At 34.4% G+C, this 19,276-nt stretch overlaps 1 protein-coding gene across 1 annotated transcript in view; it reads left to right on the forward strand.

The window, feature by feature from the left end:
• The window catches only part of nonC (serine/threonine-protein kinase Smg1), a 1,124,353-nt gene that overhangs the window by 693,767 nt on the left and 411,310 nt on the right, over positions 1–19,276 (forward strand). The window contains exon 52 of the mRNA XM_090398044.1: positions 14,906–15,041. Within this exon, the coding sequence (XP_090254170.1) occupies positions 14,906–15,041 (136 nt within the window). The remainder of the gene's footprint in view (positions 1–14,905; positions 15,042–19,276) is intronic.

The raw sequence follows: 19,276 nt of genomic DNA on the forward strand, positions 1-19,276 counted from the left end.
TCGTGAAGGGTGTTCATTACGTATCTAAAATCTTGTAAATTACTTGTAATTTTTACTTGGAATAATGGAAAAGAAGATGACGCTATTTGGATAGATGACTTTGACAATGCACACAAGGAAACCGATCTCGAGGCCGGAAGTAGCTGTAGCGAAGAGGAGATTCTTGGTAAGTCATCCCCATTTTCAGTTTTTTTTTCTGATAACTTTAGTTTCTAAAAATCCCCGCATACATCTCGCACCATGATTTTTTAGCTTTAATTTTGCGGGGGGGAAAAGTGCGAGTTATATTAGAGTAAATACGGTATTGATTTATTTGTTTTCTTACGATTTATAGTTACAATATGGATGCAATGACCTTCTGTAATATAATTGTAATAATAAAAATTTATATCGCAAATTCAATGTTAGATCCGATCCTAATCAATCGTAAACTATATAATTACAATATGGATGCAGAAATCTGCTATAATATAATTGAAATAATAAAAATTTATGTCACAATTTCAATGTTAGATTCGATCCTAATCAGTCGTAAACTATATTTATGCTTTCGTTGTTAATTTACAGCACGCTGCTTGTAGCGTACTGAAAAAGTTGAATTCTATTGGCTACCAGCTGTTCACGTGACACGCAGCATACACTCATGGGAATTCAGCTATGAGTTTATAATTGCCTGCTACAGTCAATCAGTGATCTTTGAAGTCAGTGCACCGAACACGATTCAACAACAATCTAGCAGTGAGAGAATCCCTTTTATTATTTTTTTTTATTTTTATTTGCAGTAGTATCGTGCACTGGTCTACAGTTTTGTGTGGGTTTATTCAAACATTTTTATAAAAATTGTTAATAATATTGATACTATATTTATTGACCGAGGCAATGTCACTTTCAAAGCCAACAAGAAAAAGAAAAATTGCTGATGAGAGGAGAGAATTTCAAGAAAAATGGGAATTAAATTACTTCTGCACTAAAACAAAGGACAAAATTGCGTACATTATTTGTTACGAAACAATTATTGTCGCCAAAGAATATAATATAAAAAGGCACTACGATAAAATTCACAAAGAACAATAGCTTTGAGGGTAAACTGAGAGAAGAAATATTAAGAAGTATGAAGAAGTCAGCAACAAATATTTTCAAAAATTATGAAAGATAATGAATCAGCAGTGAGAGCCAGTTATGAAATCAGCTATTTATTGGCGAAACATTCCAAACCTTTTAGTGACGGTTCCTTGGTTAAGGAATGTATGATAAAAGCCGCCAAAAATGTATGTCCCAAAAATGTGCAAGTATTTCGCGATATTTCTTTGTCTAAAAATACTGTGATCGAAAGAATAACCGAAATGGCAGATAATCTTTCGTGACCATTTGCAAGAAATATTCACAAACGTACAGTGCTTTTCAATTGCACTTGACGAAAGTTTCGATATTCACGACGTGGCTCAAGTTGCTTTGTTTCTTCGGGCTTGCGACGACAATATGGATATTACTGAAGAGTTCTTGGAAATGATTCCCATTCATGGAACCACTACAGAGGAAGATATTTTTGAAAAATGTCAACTTCCTCTGAACAGGCTCGTAGCAGTGACAACCGATGGTGCTCCAGCAATGACAGACAAAAAATAAAGGTTTTTTATCAAGGCTTGCAGCAGAGTTAAAGGAAATGTATCCAGGCATTCCAAAACTGCAATCTTTCCACTGCATTATTTATCAGCAGGTCCTGTGCTCCAAAATATTGGGAATGAGCAGTGTACTTAAGCTTGTGACAAATGCCGTGAACTTCATCCGATCCAGAGGCATCAATCACCGCCAGTTTGCACAATTTCTAAAAGACTTGGAGAGTGAATTTGAAGGGCTACCTTCTTACACAGAGATTCATTGGTTATCTTGTCATAAGGTTCTAAAAAGCTTTTTTTTACTTTTAGAGGAGATCAAATTGTTCCTAGAAATGAAAAATCATGATGTTGCATTTCTTAATGATCAGACATGGGTACAAGATCTGGCATTCTTAGTTGATATTACAGGACATGTGAATGATTTAAATGTCAAACTTCAGGGGAAAGATCAGTTAATAACACACATGTATGATGCACTAGCAAGTTTTAGATGTAAGTTAGTTTTGTTTCAAAATCATTTAAAAGAGAATATTCTAAATTACTTTCCTATGTGTGAACAGTTGAACAATAAGAATCAAAGTTTTACCTTTTCTCAATATTGTCCCAAACTAGAAAAGATAAAAGAAGAATTTGAGAGGCGATTTAAAGATTTCAAGGAGTAAGAAGAAGTTTTTTCCCTTTTTATGGATCCTTTTTCCTTTAATTTCAAAACAGCTCCTGTTTGTATTCAAATGGAACTTATTGATTTCCAAAATGATTCCATTTTAAAAGCGAAATACCAGTACCAAAAATATACAGTTATTTAGGTCAAAAATATTCAGAAATAAAAAAGTTTGCAGCAAATATTCTATGTTTGGAAGCATCTATTTATGTGAACAATTATTCTCATGTATGAAAGGTAACAAAACAGCCCACAGATCAAGATTAACCGACGTCAACCATTGTACCATAATGAAGGTCATATGCTCACCACAATCTTTGAGTCCAAATTTTGACAGGCTGGTTAATAATAAACATTGTCAAGTGTCTGGAAAAATATAAAATACTGAAATTAAATTATTATAATTATATTATGCAAGTATATATAATTATATATTATATATATATAATATATTTATATATATATATATATATTTTTTTAGCCCGAAAATATTATAATTTATCCCCAAAATATTTTCAGTAACATTTAAAAATTCCTTTAAAAATGCAAAATATAGGCTGCAACTTTGCCTGTAATCTTCACGTTATCAAGTGTATTCCTTTTTAAAAATCCGGTTAGCCATCCTTTGCTAGCCAAAAATTCTTAATCAGCCTGGGAAGCCAAAGTAGATGGCTCCAAAAGCTTCATCTGTTCATAAAACCGGAGTGCTTTTTATTTAATTAAATAGCCACTTATAGGAATTCTTCTTTGAGTTAATTCTTCAATCCAAATTAAAAGAGCTCATTCCAATTTTTTTCTAATAAAGCTTCTCTTGAGTACTATGATAATTTGGCACTTCATTTTGTGCCAGAATGATGGATTTTCTTATTGCGAATTAATTCTTTTTAATTGCTGTTATAGTAGATTCGCTTAAATTAAAATGTTCAATCTCTGTAGATCCCTCTCCTTTTGCTAAGCAATCTAAAATTTCAAATTTCATTTCCAAAGAAATTGCTTTTCTTTGGTGCTTTTTTTTCTCCATTGGGCCAAATTAAATCTGTAAAATGAAAATTATCAAAATTTAGACTTAATAATGAAAACACTTACTCAGATGAAAAATTAAACTTCACGGACACTCACTGCTTGCACGTTACTTACGTTACGCCAGCATGTGCTGCATCATGCTGTTCATTATGTACAACGGTACGTAAGTTTGAAGTTAAGCACTTCATAATTTCAAAACCGTATAAAAAGAGACCCGAGTGTGTGTGTGTGTGTGTGTGTGTGTGTGTGTGTTTATTTTTTTTTTAGTAGAAATATATATTTATTTTCTTGTACAGGAAATTGTTCCAAATAATAAAATCCAATATATCTCCAAACACTTATTTTTTGGAATATTTTTTACACTGATTCCTCATTACAGAATGAACTGATAGCTACTAATCGTCCCTCTGGACTCCTCCCATAGTGTTGATATATGCATGGACAGCAGTGGGTTTATCCTTCTTGAAACCATGCTTCTCCATGGATTCCATTCATGGATTGTGCAGCAGAAAACATCTTTTTTGTCTTTCCAACGTAGTGTGAAGACTTACATTCACTGCTAAGCTCGGATTTCAACCTTCAACAGTTTTCCTGATACTAGATCTGGAGGATGTCCCGCTTTTTTACATTTAGGTATAATAACAATCTGTATGATGCTGTAAATGCCAATGATCGAGTTCAGGAACATATAGTAGTTATCCATTGTAACTTAGTAACCTTTCCCCCAGCAAGGGATCTAGTAATTCCATTGCTACAGCTTCTACAATGGAAGATCCAAATATTTATCATGTTCATGTACAGTCTGTTTTCCCCTATGAGGTTTGAAATCCCAAAGTTATCCACTTCACAAAGCATAAATTTACCCCATACTTTCTCTTTTTCGGGGAATATACTGCTTACATTTCAATCTGCCTTTGAATAGTATATGGCTTTCATTGATATTCACGTCTCTGTTGAGGAATATAGTGATCTAAATTTCTGACCAATTTTCATCAGAAAATTATAAATTTTGTTGAAGACTGGGCAAGGATGTGTTGCCTGATCCTCATTATTTTGAAAATGCAAATATTTCACAATGAGACTGAATCGTTTTTTCAGTTATAACATCATGAAGCATTGAGATGTTCAGAATCCATTTCTTAATAACCATACATGTAAAAATACATTTCAAGAGTGGTTTTTTTTTTTTTTTTTTTAAAGATACCTTATGCAATCAACAGCATTATAAATGTAAATGGTATCATGATATCTATTGGCTCCAAAGAGTACTGCAAGAATGTGGACTGTACTCAACTTTTTGAGGTTGTTAGCAAGCATAAAGGTAGAGTAAGTCCATTCCACTATGAAGGAAAGAATATCATCATCTGGAAATAGACAGAAGCCTAAAATGTTGCTGTGTCAAAATCTTCAGTAGATCCTGGCTTACCTATGAATGGAAACTGTGGACAGGCTGGTATGCATTTAGTGACGATTATCCATCTTCCACACAAAGGCATACTTTGCTTTCTTTTGGGAATATACTACTTACGTTTCAATCTTCTTTTGAATGGCATAAGGTGGAGTGCAGCACTTATACATAAATTTTGTTTGTGAAAAATAGAAAAGTTCTAGAGGTGCAGAAACATTGGATCCTTCGTCTTTCAAGTAGCTCCTACTCTGCTGATGTTGACGAGGGAAATTTTTCTAGCTGTAAAGATAGCGAATTTGAATGTAGTTTAGACATGTCTTCATTCAGATGAAGGGTGATCATCACTAAACAGGAAAGTATCAGTATTTCTAAACTGACACTTCTGCTGCTACTACTTCCCATCTCAGAAATGAATTGTCTTAGATATACATTTCTTGCTAATATTACTTTCTGCTTGTGTAACATGCTGTAAACTAACGAAAATCATTGAGAATGTGAGGAAAAAACACTTCCAGTAGACACACTAAAAAGTCCCTAACAGTAGCCGAATGCAAACAGAATTTTTTTTTACATCTTTTTCATTGATTTACAGATATTTGAAACATTTTATTCTGATATTGCATTTGTAGGATGACACTTTTTTTAAACCCCAATATCACATAATTTAATGATTTATAATTATCAGGAAATAATATAAATGAGGAAATATACAAAATTTGCTCATTTATAATAATCACAATTTATTTTCAGTATCAGAATATTAAAAGTTATCTGGTACAATTACTTTGGAAAAATAATGAATTCAAACAAAAATAATGTGCACACATGTTACCTAGCAGTATTTTTGTGTGTGATAGTTTTTTTTTTTTTTTTTTTTCCGGGGGGGGGGTTGAGCCGTCAAAGGCGAAATACAATTTTAATTCCATTGTGAAAATTTTGGAAATAAAATTTCACTTTTAATGCATGCACACTTATACATGTTTCGAATGATAAACTGTAAGGAAAGTATCGCTACTTCAGAACTACTGCATAATATCAAAATTAACAGAAAATATGTACATAACAGTTGACTTCTTCACTGCCGTTTATTTCAATTTGTAGTAATTGATTAGGGGAAACCAAGAAAGTTGAAATACAAAGAACACAGATTACGTTATAAAGATTATACATTATGTGATATGATTCAAGATTTACGTATGATTCTGTATAAATTAATATCGTAAAAGAGCAAACCGTCACGCAATCTGTGAACTAACTTTCGAACTAAGATTATGAATAAAAAATGAAGAATACTTAAATTGGAACAGATTGCGGCTGTGTTTATTTTAAGATTCAGATTTTCATGAATTTATAAAATAATTGTTTGACAAAAATAATTATCTTGAATCAAGTTCTGGGAGAATAAAATGAATGGCAACTAAGATAATTAGCAAAAAAATTGTTATACACAAAAAATGTTATACAGCACTTACAAACAAATTTTGTTTGTGAAAAATAGAAAAGTTCTAGAGGTGCAGAAACGTTGGATCCTTTGCCTTTCAAGTAGTGACTTTGTTCCTGCAAGGTGATACAATAATAAGCGAAGAAATATGAAAGGATCTCTTATTTTGCACTGGCAATAAAAACTATAATTATGCGATAAAACAAATAGTAAAAATAAATGTAACTTGTAGGTATTTAGTCTAATATAACTTAGATTCCAGTTGCCAAGCAAATGGCAAGCAACTACATTTCGGGCAATAGGTAACTGAACGTAGCTACATTGCGAGGCAATCTGGTTAAGTGTTCTCATCAGCATGAAGGATTATCATGCTTTCTAATGTACTTGACGGTCAAATGCGCTTCTTATACACATTCTTTCAATAGGTGGTCTGAATTCTATCCAGGATTTGCTTGACCTATATATTTATATATATATATATATATATATATATATATATATATATAAAAATAAATTTAACGGACTAGAACCTGAGAAAGTATAACAAAAATCTTTAATACATCATGACTAGTTTCATCGGTGCTCCGACTTCTTCAGGTGAGAAATAAAAAACATAAGACATAAAAATAACAAGGTAAAAAACATTGACTTTCCAGCTTAATAAAAAGTAGAATAGTAACAGTCATATTTGAATAGGTGACTGCGTGCTACCATTGGCATGAGTTGAATGTGTGCGATAGCTAATTTTAGAGCGCCAGTACTGGATTATTGTGCTGTGGGAATCAGGCAAATTGTAGCTTAGATTGTTGTTCAAATGTGAAGGTCCAGAACTATTTCTTTTGATTCGATAATTCTTCTTTTGAATTCATCCTTGCATATATATAAATTAGTAGTGCATTCCCAGTCAACTTGATGTGGCTGTTCTTCAAGGTTAGAGTTTGCCGAGAAGAGGACATGACTGGAAAGGGCACTCGCTCGTGTTCTACTGTAAGAGATGTCACATCTATGTTCCTCAAGATGAAGTGAAAATTCGTCTTGAGGAACATAGATATGACATTATTTCGAACATAGACGTGACGTTATTTTGGTCAGACAGATTTATCTGTCTGGCCAAAATAACTTCGTCTTGAGGAACATAGATGTGACATGTTAACTATTATCTAATGACTGAACTCCGAGAATATCACACCTGACGAAGTCAGCATCCCGATGAAACTAGTTGTGTGGATATGTTAAATTTACTTGTTTCCTTATAATCTCGGAGTTCAGTCATTAGATAATAGTTAACACACACACACACACACGTGATCTACACATGATAGGCCACATAATCTATAGCATATTATTGCCTGTCTCTGAGCAAGCAAGAGAAATAGAAGAGAGAGGAGTCTGTTCACATTTTGCTTGAACATCTGTGGGTGTGTAAGCATTGAAGAAGACCATTCCAAAGGATAGAAGTAGGTGGAATGAAAGAAGAGGTAGTGAAGTTTGTTTGGTGAGTTTCAAGATGGACTGTGTTAAGGGTGTTGGTTAGCAGCGGCCCTTGTTTTAATGATTTTGGATGAGAGCATAGGAATAATGGTGGCCAATTCAGCAGAGCAATATCTATGAAGGTATCTGTAGACGAGACACAAAAAGAAACCGAACATCTGTGAGAGAGAGGAATCATTAATTAGCCAGATTGCCCTCTTCTGGATAGAATCAAACAATTTGAGAGAATATTTTGGTGCTCCACCCTAAGTATGGGAGCAATATGCCATGGTTGGACTGATTTGGGCTTTGTATGGAGTTAGCAGCTGTGAAGATGTGAAGTAGTTTCTTGTGTGAAAAAGTATGCCAAGTTTTTTTTGCAGCTGCAGAAATTATAGTTGGTTGGGCCAAAAAAAGATCGAAATGACAGGTCAGTCTGAGTAGAGAAATCTGATCATGTTTGGATATCTCAGTGTTACTGAAAGTAATGGGGAGGAATGTGAGTTCTTTCTTGTCAGAGATCAGACAGAACTGAGTTTTGGTGGCATTGAAATTTACAAGCTTGTCCTTGCCTCACTGGGATATAGCCTAGGAGATCTGAGTTCGGATCACTAGTCATGGTGGATCTTAAACATTCTAATACTTGGGCACTACAAGGTTTGTTGTATGAAAAGGAGAAATCGGGTGTACTGTCATTGGCAAAGCTATGGATAGGATTGGAAGTCTGATAGAGCAGGTCATTTATATACAAGAGGAAGTTAGTGGGTGAAAGAAAAGAAAATAGAGAAATAGGACAGCTATGTTCATTACTCAACTGGCATTGCTGACATAGCATAGAACTTAAACTACTCCTATACAAGATGCAGACTGAACCAGTTCTGACATATATGACTCACCTGTCTGGTGATTCACATGGCAGATTCAAACATTAAACTACATATAATCCAAATCAAATGTTTATGAATAGTGTTCAACGCACCATGGTTTGTAACAAATGTATAGTTTCACTGAGAAGCCCTGAGAACAAACGTTCCTATATGAAAGGACTGCAAAATTTCTTTGCAAATGCTGCCATTGAGCATGACCCTGCTAAACACAAATATCTAAATACCATATTCTAGTTTACATTGTGAATTCCTTAAGTAATTCAGTAATCATGTATAGGCAACGTATAAGCCTTTCTACAAGAACCTTAAAATGTGGTCTCAATACTGGAAGCTTCCCACAGACCTGCTTTGGTGTGTGGGAAGCTTTCACACACCAAATGACCTGCTCTATCTGCCTTGATTTCAAGGCTCATTAGATGACACCTAATGAGCAACTAGTGAGAAAGTTCACAATCCAGTTACAGAGTGAGAAATGCAGAATATAAGGCAGTTCATTAAGTAGATCCCCATGCCAAACCCAATCAAATACCTTTGAAATGTCGCTGGCAATCACATCAGTTTTGACAAATTTCTAAAACCAGCTTGATTTCGGAAGTGGGTGGTAAAGGCAAGATCATGAGTGGCGGAATCCATACTGCTGGTCACTGATTAGTTGGTATGATTCTAGGTGGTTCAAGAGTTGGTTGCTGATGACCCTCTCCATAATTTTAGAGAGAACAGAAGTGAGAGCAATTGGACGGCAATTTGTTGATTGACGTTTATGTCAATCAACAAATTACTATATTGTTGTAGTTTCGTTTATTGCCTTTCTTTTGGATGGGATGGATGTGGACCTGTTTCCATATTGTAGTGTAGATGCCAGTTGAATAGGATAAGATGATGCAGGATTGGTGTTAGTTCTGGACACAATTTTTTAACACAAGAGGTGTGATACCATCCGGAGCAGATGCTTTTTTTTTGTGTTCAGGTTTTTTTTTTTTCAGATGACTATGAGTGACACGAAGTAGTAGGGAGGAAACTTTGCCCAGGTCAGCAATGCAGGAATTTGAAGAAAAGAGTGATTCCAGTAAGTTTGCATTGCCCTTATGTGAAGTAACTACAGTACCATTCGGTCGTGAGAGTGGTCGAAACCTGGGTGAACAGAAGTTGCACCCTTAGCAAGGCACCAGAAGGAGCGACTGCCATTTGGACAGGAGGTGAGTTTGAAATATTTGGACCTTTCATAGTCTGACTTGGATTTGGTGATGATTCTTCTGCAATGGTTGCGAGCTTCAGTGTAGCCAGAGTGGACAGCTGGAGTTTTGGTCTTGAGCCATTCATGATAAGCAGAGTATTTTTCATTTGTAGCATTGGCACACTTTTTTTAGAACCAAAGCTTAGATAGTGGCTGAGAATTTGGAGTGGAATAAGGAATGAAAGCCTTCATTCCTGTGAGGATTGAGTTCTGCTATTCGGTTTGAGTATGTGTTTGGATCAGAAGAACTGAAGTTGGACCATGGGAAGGAGATATAGACATCACTGAGGTCCTCCCATTTGGCACCTTTGTAGTGACAAAGGACACAAGACTGTGAACTGGTGGGTGAAGGTTGTTCTGTGGCAAAAAATACTTATATGAAGTTGTGGTCTAAGTTACTAAGAGGAGTTACTGAGTTACTAACCACAGCATACCTGGAAGGGGAGCTTGTTAGAAAAGAGGTCAAACATGTTAGCAAATTGGAGGGGGTTAGCATGTATTCTAGTAGAAAGATTGATGAACTGAGATAGGTTATTGTTGATGGCGAACACCTTGGCATTCTTTCGTGCTTGGTTAGTGGATCTGAATAAGGGGATCCAATGTGAGTTGTAGACATTGAGGCCTCCAAGAAGAACGACCTCATTATTGGGGTATTTTGATTGCAGAAATTTGAGCTTTAAGAGGAGATAGGTGAAGAGAGAGAGAGAGGTTGGAATGGTTGATGGAGTTTGAAGAGTGATAGTACTATTGGTTTAGATCACTGAAGGTGGTGGTGCATGTCATTTATATTGCTGTTTGAGATCATGAATGTTGGTGAAGTGGATGCAGAATTTTTTTTTTTTTTGAAAGAATTAATGTTGATGGGTTGTTTGATTGGATTTTGATGCTTTTCGTGGATGGATTTTTTATTTTATTTTTATTTTTATTTTATTTATTTTTTGGGGGGAGAATTTCTGAGATATGCAGTATGATCGCATTTCTTCAGGTTCATTATCTTTTGTGAGGAAGAAATAAAGAGCAAGTGTGGCATGCAGTGAGAGGTGGTAAACTCGCAAACTTACCGCCCATACAGAGAAAACCGTATCGCTTATGTTTTTGGCGTGAATCCACCTTGTTTTTCGCCAAGCTTCCCTTCCACAATTTTTTCTTAGCCATTTCTCAAGTATACTTGCATAAATCTTACCAGGAAAACTCAGTAGGGAATTCTCACATTCAGTTTTATTACAGATGGATACTATGAGATCTCTTCTACCTCTGACCAGGCCTTTTGAATTATGACAGTGCAGCCATTGTAAAATTTCTGTACTTCCATATTTGGGCATTTCTGTTAGAATATTATGTACTCAGGCTGCCTTTCCACATTTCTGGTATTTTCTACTTGAAGTATTGATTACATATTCCTGATGGCATTCCTGTTGATGTTTTATAATCTCATACTGCCACTGCTTGTTTCATTTAATGATCTTTCAAAGATCATTAAATGAAATTAAATTTAATGATCATTTAATGATAATTACTGAAAACATCTTTATGTTCAATTTTCATGTCATCTCTGAATCCTTTTACACTATTCTTCCCTCCGTTTATATGCTTTTCCAGCAGCCTCCAGAATATTTTGTCACTTTCTGGTGGTAAAGTATTCTGAAATGGGATGAGTTGGTCTCCCAACTCTTCATATTTCACTTATTTTATATCTATATAATAGTTTTATTTATTAGTTATCATTCTGTTTAAGCATCCATATCTCCTTAGACTAACTCTGTTCACACATTCTTGAATGCTTGACATTGTTAGCATTGAGAAATGTGCAAGCAGAGCTTATCTTAAGTTTTATGGCCACTTATATGTAATTGGTGAGGATAAATAAGCAAAACAGGTGTTTGATTCCAAGATGGCAAGAAAGGGACCCAGAGGAAGACCAAGATCCAGGTGGAATGATTCAGTCACAAGAGTGCCAACTGGGAGGACCTCTGCTACTTCTATATCTCCTTCTGATGATCTGTGTACTGCTTCAGTTCTTCTGATCCAAATACCTGCTCAAACTGAATAATAGAAATCTCCCTCATGGGAATGAGGGCTCTCATCCCTTATTCCACTCCAAATTTTCAGCCACCATCCAAGCTTTGGTTTTCAATAAAGTGTGCCAATGCTTTAAAAGAAAAAAACCTCTGCTTATCATGAATGGCTCAACACCAAACTTTTGCTGCCCACTCTGCCTACACTGAAGCTCGCAACCATTGTGAAAGAATCATCATTAAATCCAAGTCAGATTTTGAAAGGGCCAAATGCTGCAAACTTGCCTCCTGCTCAAACGGCAGTCGCTCCTTCTGGTCCCTTTCCAAGGCCATTGGGTTCAACTTCTGCCCACCCAGGTTTCTACCACTCTCGCGACCAGATGGGACTGTAGTTACCTCACCTAAGGACAAGGTCAACTTACTGGCATCACTCTTCTCTTGAAATTCCTGCATTGATGACCTGGCAAAGTTCCCTTCATACTACCAAGAATGGCTCCCTTCGTGTCGCCCATAGTCTTCTGACAAAAAAAATCTTAAGAATCCTCAATAATTGACCACAAACAAAGCATTTGGTCCTGATGATATCCCACCTGTTGTGTTAAAAAATTGTGCCCCAGAGCTAATACCTAACCTGTATCAGCTCTTCAATCCATTCTCTTCAACTGGCATGTTCCCTACAACATGGAAACAGATCCACATCCAGACCATCCCAAAGAAAGGTGATAAAGATCAATCAACAAATTACCATCCAATTGCTCTCACTTCTGGTCTCTCTCTAAAATTATGGAGAAGGTCATCAACAACGAACTCTTGAACCATCTAAGAGGCATACCTTTTCATGAACCAGCAGTATGGATTCCACCATTTGTGATCTACAGCTGATCTTCTTGCTTTCACCACTCACCTCTGAAATCTGGGCATGGAGAAATTTTAAGAAACTCATGTGATTGCCCTCAACATTTCAAAGGTATTCAAGAAATTATTGAAAGCAGTCAAATCCATTATGAAGAGTAGAAATCATGGAGGTTACTCATTTGGCACTATTGCCCAGTGCATTTGAGAGTGAGAGTAGCTGGGTGAAGGAGTTCTGAATTGGGGTTACAAGTGGAAGACTTAGTTACATGGACAATTTGCATTACATCAAGGTTGATAGCAATATGCCAGGTCATTGGATATCCAGCTTAAATGATAAACATTGAAGTCATGAAAACTGATGATGAAACATTAGTGGGTAATCATAATTGGATAATAAAGGAAAAGAAAAAATATACAAAGTCAAAGTGCAGCAACAAAATTTAGAGCCAGAGAAATTGCTGTTTGCTATCTCTGGCTCTAATTTTGTGTGGTATTTTCCCTTTAACATAATGAAAAAGGAAAGATTAGCAGAACATGTGTTATTTGCAGTTTGGAAGGAAACAGAAAGGAACAAATATATGTTCAAAAGTGGCTTAGAAGGGAGAAATTAGCAAAACAAATCTGTGTGCAATTTCGAGAAATCACGTACTCAAGATGAACATTAAATAATGAGGCCACTATTGAATTTCTCTGAGAAATAATAGGTCTGGTTTAGATTCCTCTACAAGGTGGGGCACATAGTTTATGATAATACCATAAATGTGTATTAAGTGGATGTGGGCAAGATTATGGTTATCATATTTTATTTATTTATTATTATTATTTATTATTTATTTATCTTTTGGGGCAAAATGTTTTCTAATATCTAGTGCTGATGGATTTCTTTGTAATGCCTTTTCATGGTTGGTGATCAGATAGAGTGGGGACATGCAGTATCATGGCTAAAAAAGTCGAACCCATTTTTCGAATAATGTGTTTTGAACTTGGAACATGTTTTCACAAAGACTGTGTACATCTTGTTTTACTAGTTCTGAAAATATCTAAATATGGCATTAAAGGAGTTATCAGTGATTAATTCAAATCCTACTTGAATAATAGAAAACAGTATACCAGCTATGGCACCTTCAATAGCATAACAAACATAATAAACTATGGAGCCCCACAAGATTTAGTGCTAGCACCTGTCCTACTTGCCCAGTTGTCTTGACCCCCCCCCCCCTCCACACACACACACACACTACTAAAATTGGTCTCCAGTCAAGCGCAATCTAGCATCTGGATATGCTTCCTGACATGCAGCTATTTGGTTTTTTGCAGTGCTTTGCCCACCCACTCTAAGAGATGTGATTGAACACTAAACTCATTTGCTTGTAGGTTATGTGTTGAAGGGTATTGCTTGCACTGCATTTAAAAAATATACATAAATATAGCAGATACATTAACTCATTATTCAAAATCCATGTACACATCACATTATTAATTGTGCATATCACTTACCATTGTACACAATCTTGCATTTTATGAATTCTAACTATTTTACTTTGTGCTTAGTAATGTTGGAATTACATGTGTTACCCACATAATCTATTCATAAACCCAGGTGAACTGTGCCATTAAGAATTAGGATAAACGTTTGCTAGATTTTTCTTCCTTGGGTTTGCAGTATATTTTTATGTTAATTTTCAAATATTTTAAAGTGTTTTAATTGTGATTGTATTGAGAATTTCTCTCACAATTTCAAAGGTAATTTTGATTGGAAGTTCACTCCTCTCAATACTTTCTCTTTTATGACAGCAAACAGGAATCATTAAGAATGCTGCATATTAAGTAAAGGGATCTTTTTACATATAGATATATATAAGTAGAACCGTTAAATGTTAATTTTATCATCAACTTAAATTTCTGCCAACACATCAGAAAATTTCATAAATACAGAATTTCTTGTGTTCTTTTCTAATCACTTTAATTTGGTCATAATATTTTTTCCTCATCTCCCACATGATATTTTCTAACATACTTCAAATTAAAAATGGATTGTATATTTTTGAAATATGGTAAATTCATTAAAAAAAAATTAATGAGTAAATTTTATAAAGTTCATTATCATTCTGTATTATCTTTGTACATATGTATACAAGTTATAATTTTTTTTTTTCATTTCTTTTTCTTTTTTTTCTAATGCTCTTTCCTGTACTATATTTGCTGTCCTCATATACTATTTGTTTAGTTTGTTATTTTACAGTGCAGTTAATTTCTTCTTAATTTTTCCCATTCCTTATCAAAATTGTTTTATAGATGTCAAGAAATATCAACAGAGTTTCATTCAATGTATGGTATTGAAAGTATGGATGTTAATTCTATCCAGACAGCTTGTGGATTACATTTTCAGCTCCATTCACAGATAGGAGAAATAAACAGTAAACTGGTGAACGTAAGTACTACCAATTTTTAGGAAAATAAAGCAGATGTAGTTTTTTTGTTTTCATTATTATTAAAATTGCAAGATTGACCACTAATGTATAGTCAGCTGTAGCAAACACATACCATAACAAACCTTATGTCTGGTCCAAAGCTCCAGAGTATCACTGCTGTTATAAATTAGATTCACTTATGATGTGAGCCAGCTATATCGCCTATCTCTGCAGCACTGCTTGTTGTTTTAGTTCTTGCATGTATTTACAATCTATATTTTATTTAATCCCTATCACATACACAAATGTAATCAGTAATCAATGAATGTAGAATACCCATTATAATTTATAAAACAATTACACTCACAACTTTTTCAAGAACTCTTTACATCTGTTGAGTAAGTGTGCTATAATATTAACTACATTTATAAAAAGGAAAATAAAACTGAATGTGAGATATACAGAGGCACTTCCGGTATATGCCAGTATACATGAAAAAAGGCTAAGGAAAATTGTGGAAGGGACACTTGGAGAAGTGCGTGCTGGATCATATTTTCACTTTAAGACAAATGAAATCATGGGAATATAACAAGAATCTTATTTAAGTTTTGTAGATCTGGAAAAGGCATATAACAAAGCACCAAGAGAAAAGCTGTTAAAAACCCTAACCCTATGGTTATATGGTATAAATAGTATAATACATTATTGTGAGCAATACATAGTCTATATTTAAATTATCAGCAGTTAGAATTGAAGTACAGGAAGATGGTTTGATGATAAATCAGATGTGAGACAAGGGTGCACATAATCTCCTCTGTATTGTCATCTATGTTGGTTAAATAATGAAAGAAAGTAGCATTAAACTTATAAGAAAATTAGATATGTAAATCTCAGCTCTTTACTACATGCAAATAATGTACTCTTAAATAAATCCAGCACAAAAATTTGCAGGATTCCCTAACTAAATTGAATTACTACTTCAATTATTGAGTAAATTTTGTAACAAAATAAGCAATTAAAGGAGAAAGGCTGTGAAAATAGATAGTAAAGATTGCAAGCACCAGCTATTTAGGCACAATTTTTATTTAAATGGCAATAGACAACAGAATTCCCCAAACTAATATGATAGAAAGTCAACTGAATAAATTTATATGGAATAAGAGAGAAATATTCTAAATACTAAACTAGCTGTATATTATATAATATGGTGATCAAACTAGTTTTAACTTATGGTTCTGAGAACTGGATTAGAAATAACACTTGATTATAAATTGGAGACAACAGACATGTGAGTTCCAAGAAAGATTAGGGGAGTGAGCAGCTCTATCAATGGCAGTATTATATAAGGTATGAGGATATTATGAAGAAATTTGATATTGTTAGTATTCGGAGGTTTATGTGCAGAGCTAACCTCAAGTTGTATGGTCACCTACACAGAATCGGAAATGGTTGAAAGCAACTTTACAAAAGCAAGTTTTATGCTAGAATAGCAGAAAAAAAAAAGATCCAGAGGAGGACCAAAATCTGTGTGAATCGATACAATAAAAACAGTTTAAAAGACTGAATATAAGATCTGACAAAATTGGAATATTGACAAATAACAGATTAATTTTTGGGAAAATTGTCAATAGAAAGTTAGTAATGACATAAACTTTTCATATACAGTAATACTCCACCGTATGATGCTTAACTTTATGATGCAACTCATGCGACACTTTTCTTTTATGACCAATATCCATTTATACTGCATTCCCTCATATGATGGTTTAGTGACATGGCACCCTCATGAATCAACCAATATGCAGTTTTTGTTAACTGTTTGTTTTTGACATCATTGTTCAGTGCATATTTTGGTTTTCACTGTGAATTGTAAACTGGTTATAACTATTATTTTATTTTATTGCATAATAAGTTTTGTCATATAGTGAATCACTGATTTTTTCATTTTTATTTTTTTACTTGTAGATGCATGCAATTTGTAGGCCCAATTTTTAGTTAAATGGCAAATTAAATATGGCGATAGACAACAGAATTCCCCAAACTAATGTGATGGAAAGTCAACTGAATAAATTTATATGGAATAAGAGAGAAATATTCTAAATATTGTGGCAGATGAAATTCAAAGTATGGATGCTGTTCCTTCCCCATGAAAAGAAGATGCCTAAACTTATTACATTAGATGCTAAGATTAAAATTAAAATTTTAAATATAGTGAAATTGTTGTATCAAACACCGAGATAGGCCACAGGCTAAATTTATCTTGCACTACTGTTGTCAAAAATAAAGATAATGTTAATCATGCTGCACTAGGTAATAATTATACTACAGGTATCCATAAACACAACAGTCTTATCTTATTGCTGAAATTGAAAAACGTTTAATGGTGCAGATTGATGACCAAATTCGTTGGCATGTTACCTTAAGCAAAGCTATTGAGAATAACTTTTTAATTTGTGAAAATTATTCTAAATTTCTGTTTGTTTTAACTGACATAAATCTATGTGTGTGTGTGTGTGTGTAAATAATGTAAATAAAACACTGATTTATGTCAATTAAAACAAACAGAAATTTACAATAATTTTCACAAATTATATATATATGTATATATATACAGGGTGTTCGGGATAAATTTGACAGTTTCGTAAGGAAAAAGAAAATCTTCTTTGTATCTATTAAATTTAATGAATTGACAAAAAAACATTACAGGCAGAGTTAATTACAATACTATCAACAAGATTTACTCAAAATAACCACCATTAGCATCGATCACAGCTTCAATTCTGCTTCGGAACCTCGAACAAGCTGATGCTACAGTCTCCCTGGGAAGGGCCGCAAAAACTGTTTTAATTTTATCCATTAACTGGCTTTTGTATTACTGGAAGTGCGATTGGTGTCTTTTTCAACTGCGCCCCATACAAAATAATCCATGAGGTTAAGGTCTGGGGAGTTTGGAGGCCAAACATTTGGACTGGTGAAGTCGTAGAAATTTTCAGACAACCATTTTTGACTTTTCCCAGAGGTGTGGCAAGGGGCCGAATCCTGCTGCCATACATACGGCCTACCATTGGCTACCCTTGTTATCCAGGGCTTGACTACAGTTAGCAACTCCACGAACAAAGCCCGAATTCCAATGCCAGGGTTCTTCAACACCTGTTCCTGCAGATTTGCGAGGAATTCTGCTGTACGAACGCAATCAGATCGTCTGCTAGGGATCTTTCTTCTTGCTACATCCTCGTAGTCACCATTGCAAGTCTCTAGTTCATGCCTGATTGTTTTTACTGTATTCAGGGAGCATTGGGCAGCAGTTGTAATATCCTTATTTTGATGGCGGGCACGAATCATCATGATACAAGTTATTCTCTTCCATGATTCAGGTGGGTTCCAGCTATCCATCCTTTCTGACATCTTGTATATGAATGAAGAAGGGTCCAAACTTTTAAATGAAGAGAAGTGTGTGTTAATACATGTAACTTACGGAAAAATATAATTAATTATAAATATGTCAAATTTATCCCGAACACCCTGTATATATATATATAAGGTGGAAGAAACTGACTGGAAATTAAAAAATGGCATCGACGAATATTTAATAAACTTTCATAATCAATTAATGAACTGCAAAGAAAGAACCTCATATGAACTTCCTCTTAAGACCAGGGAACGCCTATCAGCAAGAACAATAGAACTATTGATGAAAAGAAGAATACTGAAAGATACAGGAAAAGATTGTCTAAAATATAAAATTATTTGTAAACAACTGAGGCAGTATCAAAGATGACTATAACATATATAGAACAACAAAATTGGCTGAAGCAGCTAGCCTCTGCAGTAGCCTAAAAAAAGTAGAAAAAGAAATAAATCTAAAGCAACCACTATCCTCAGCCTTCATAGACAATCAAGGAAACAGACACACAAACAGAGGTGAAATGGAAAAAATAGTAAAATCATTTTATGAGAACCTTTACTCATCTAAACAAGTAATCACAGCCCCAGTACCAGATTAAAAATTTGTTAAATCTGGAAATACCATCTGTCCTACCTGAAGAAATAAAAATGGCTATTCACCATATGAAAAATGACCGATCACCAGGAATTGACGTTATAAAATCCGATGAATTAAAAATGGGTGGACAAATACTCTTTAAAGCTCTAGCAGAAAGGTTTACCTGATATATACAATTAAGGAAAGTACCTACTGAATGGAAAACATCAAATACCATAATTCTGCATAAAAAAGGTAATAAAGAAGACATCA

The sequence above is a fragment of the Typopeltis vanoorti genome, chromosome 9, assembly GCF_054136105.1.
Source record: "Typopeltis vanoorti isolate ZY-2024b chromosome 9, IOZ_Tvanoo_1.0, whole genome shotgun sequence".
Lineage (NCBI taxonomy): Eukaryota > Metazoa > Arthropoda > Arachnida > Uropygi > Thelyphonidae > Typopeltis > Typopeltis vanoorti.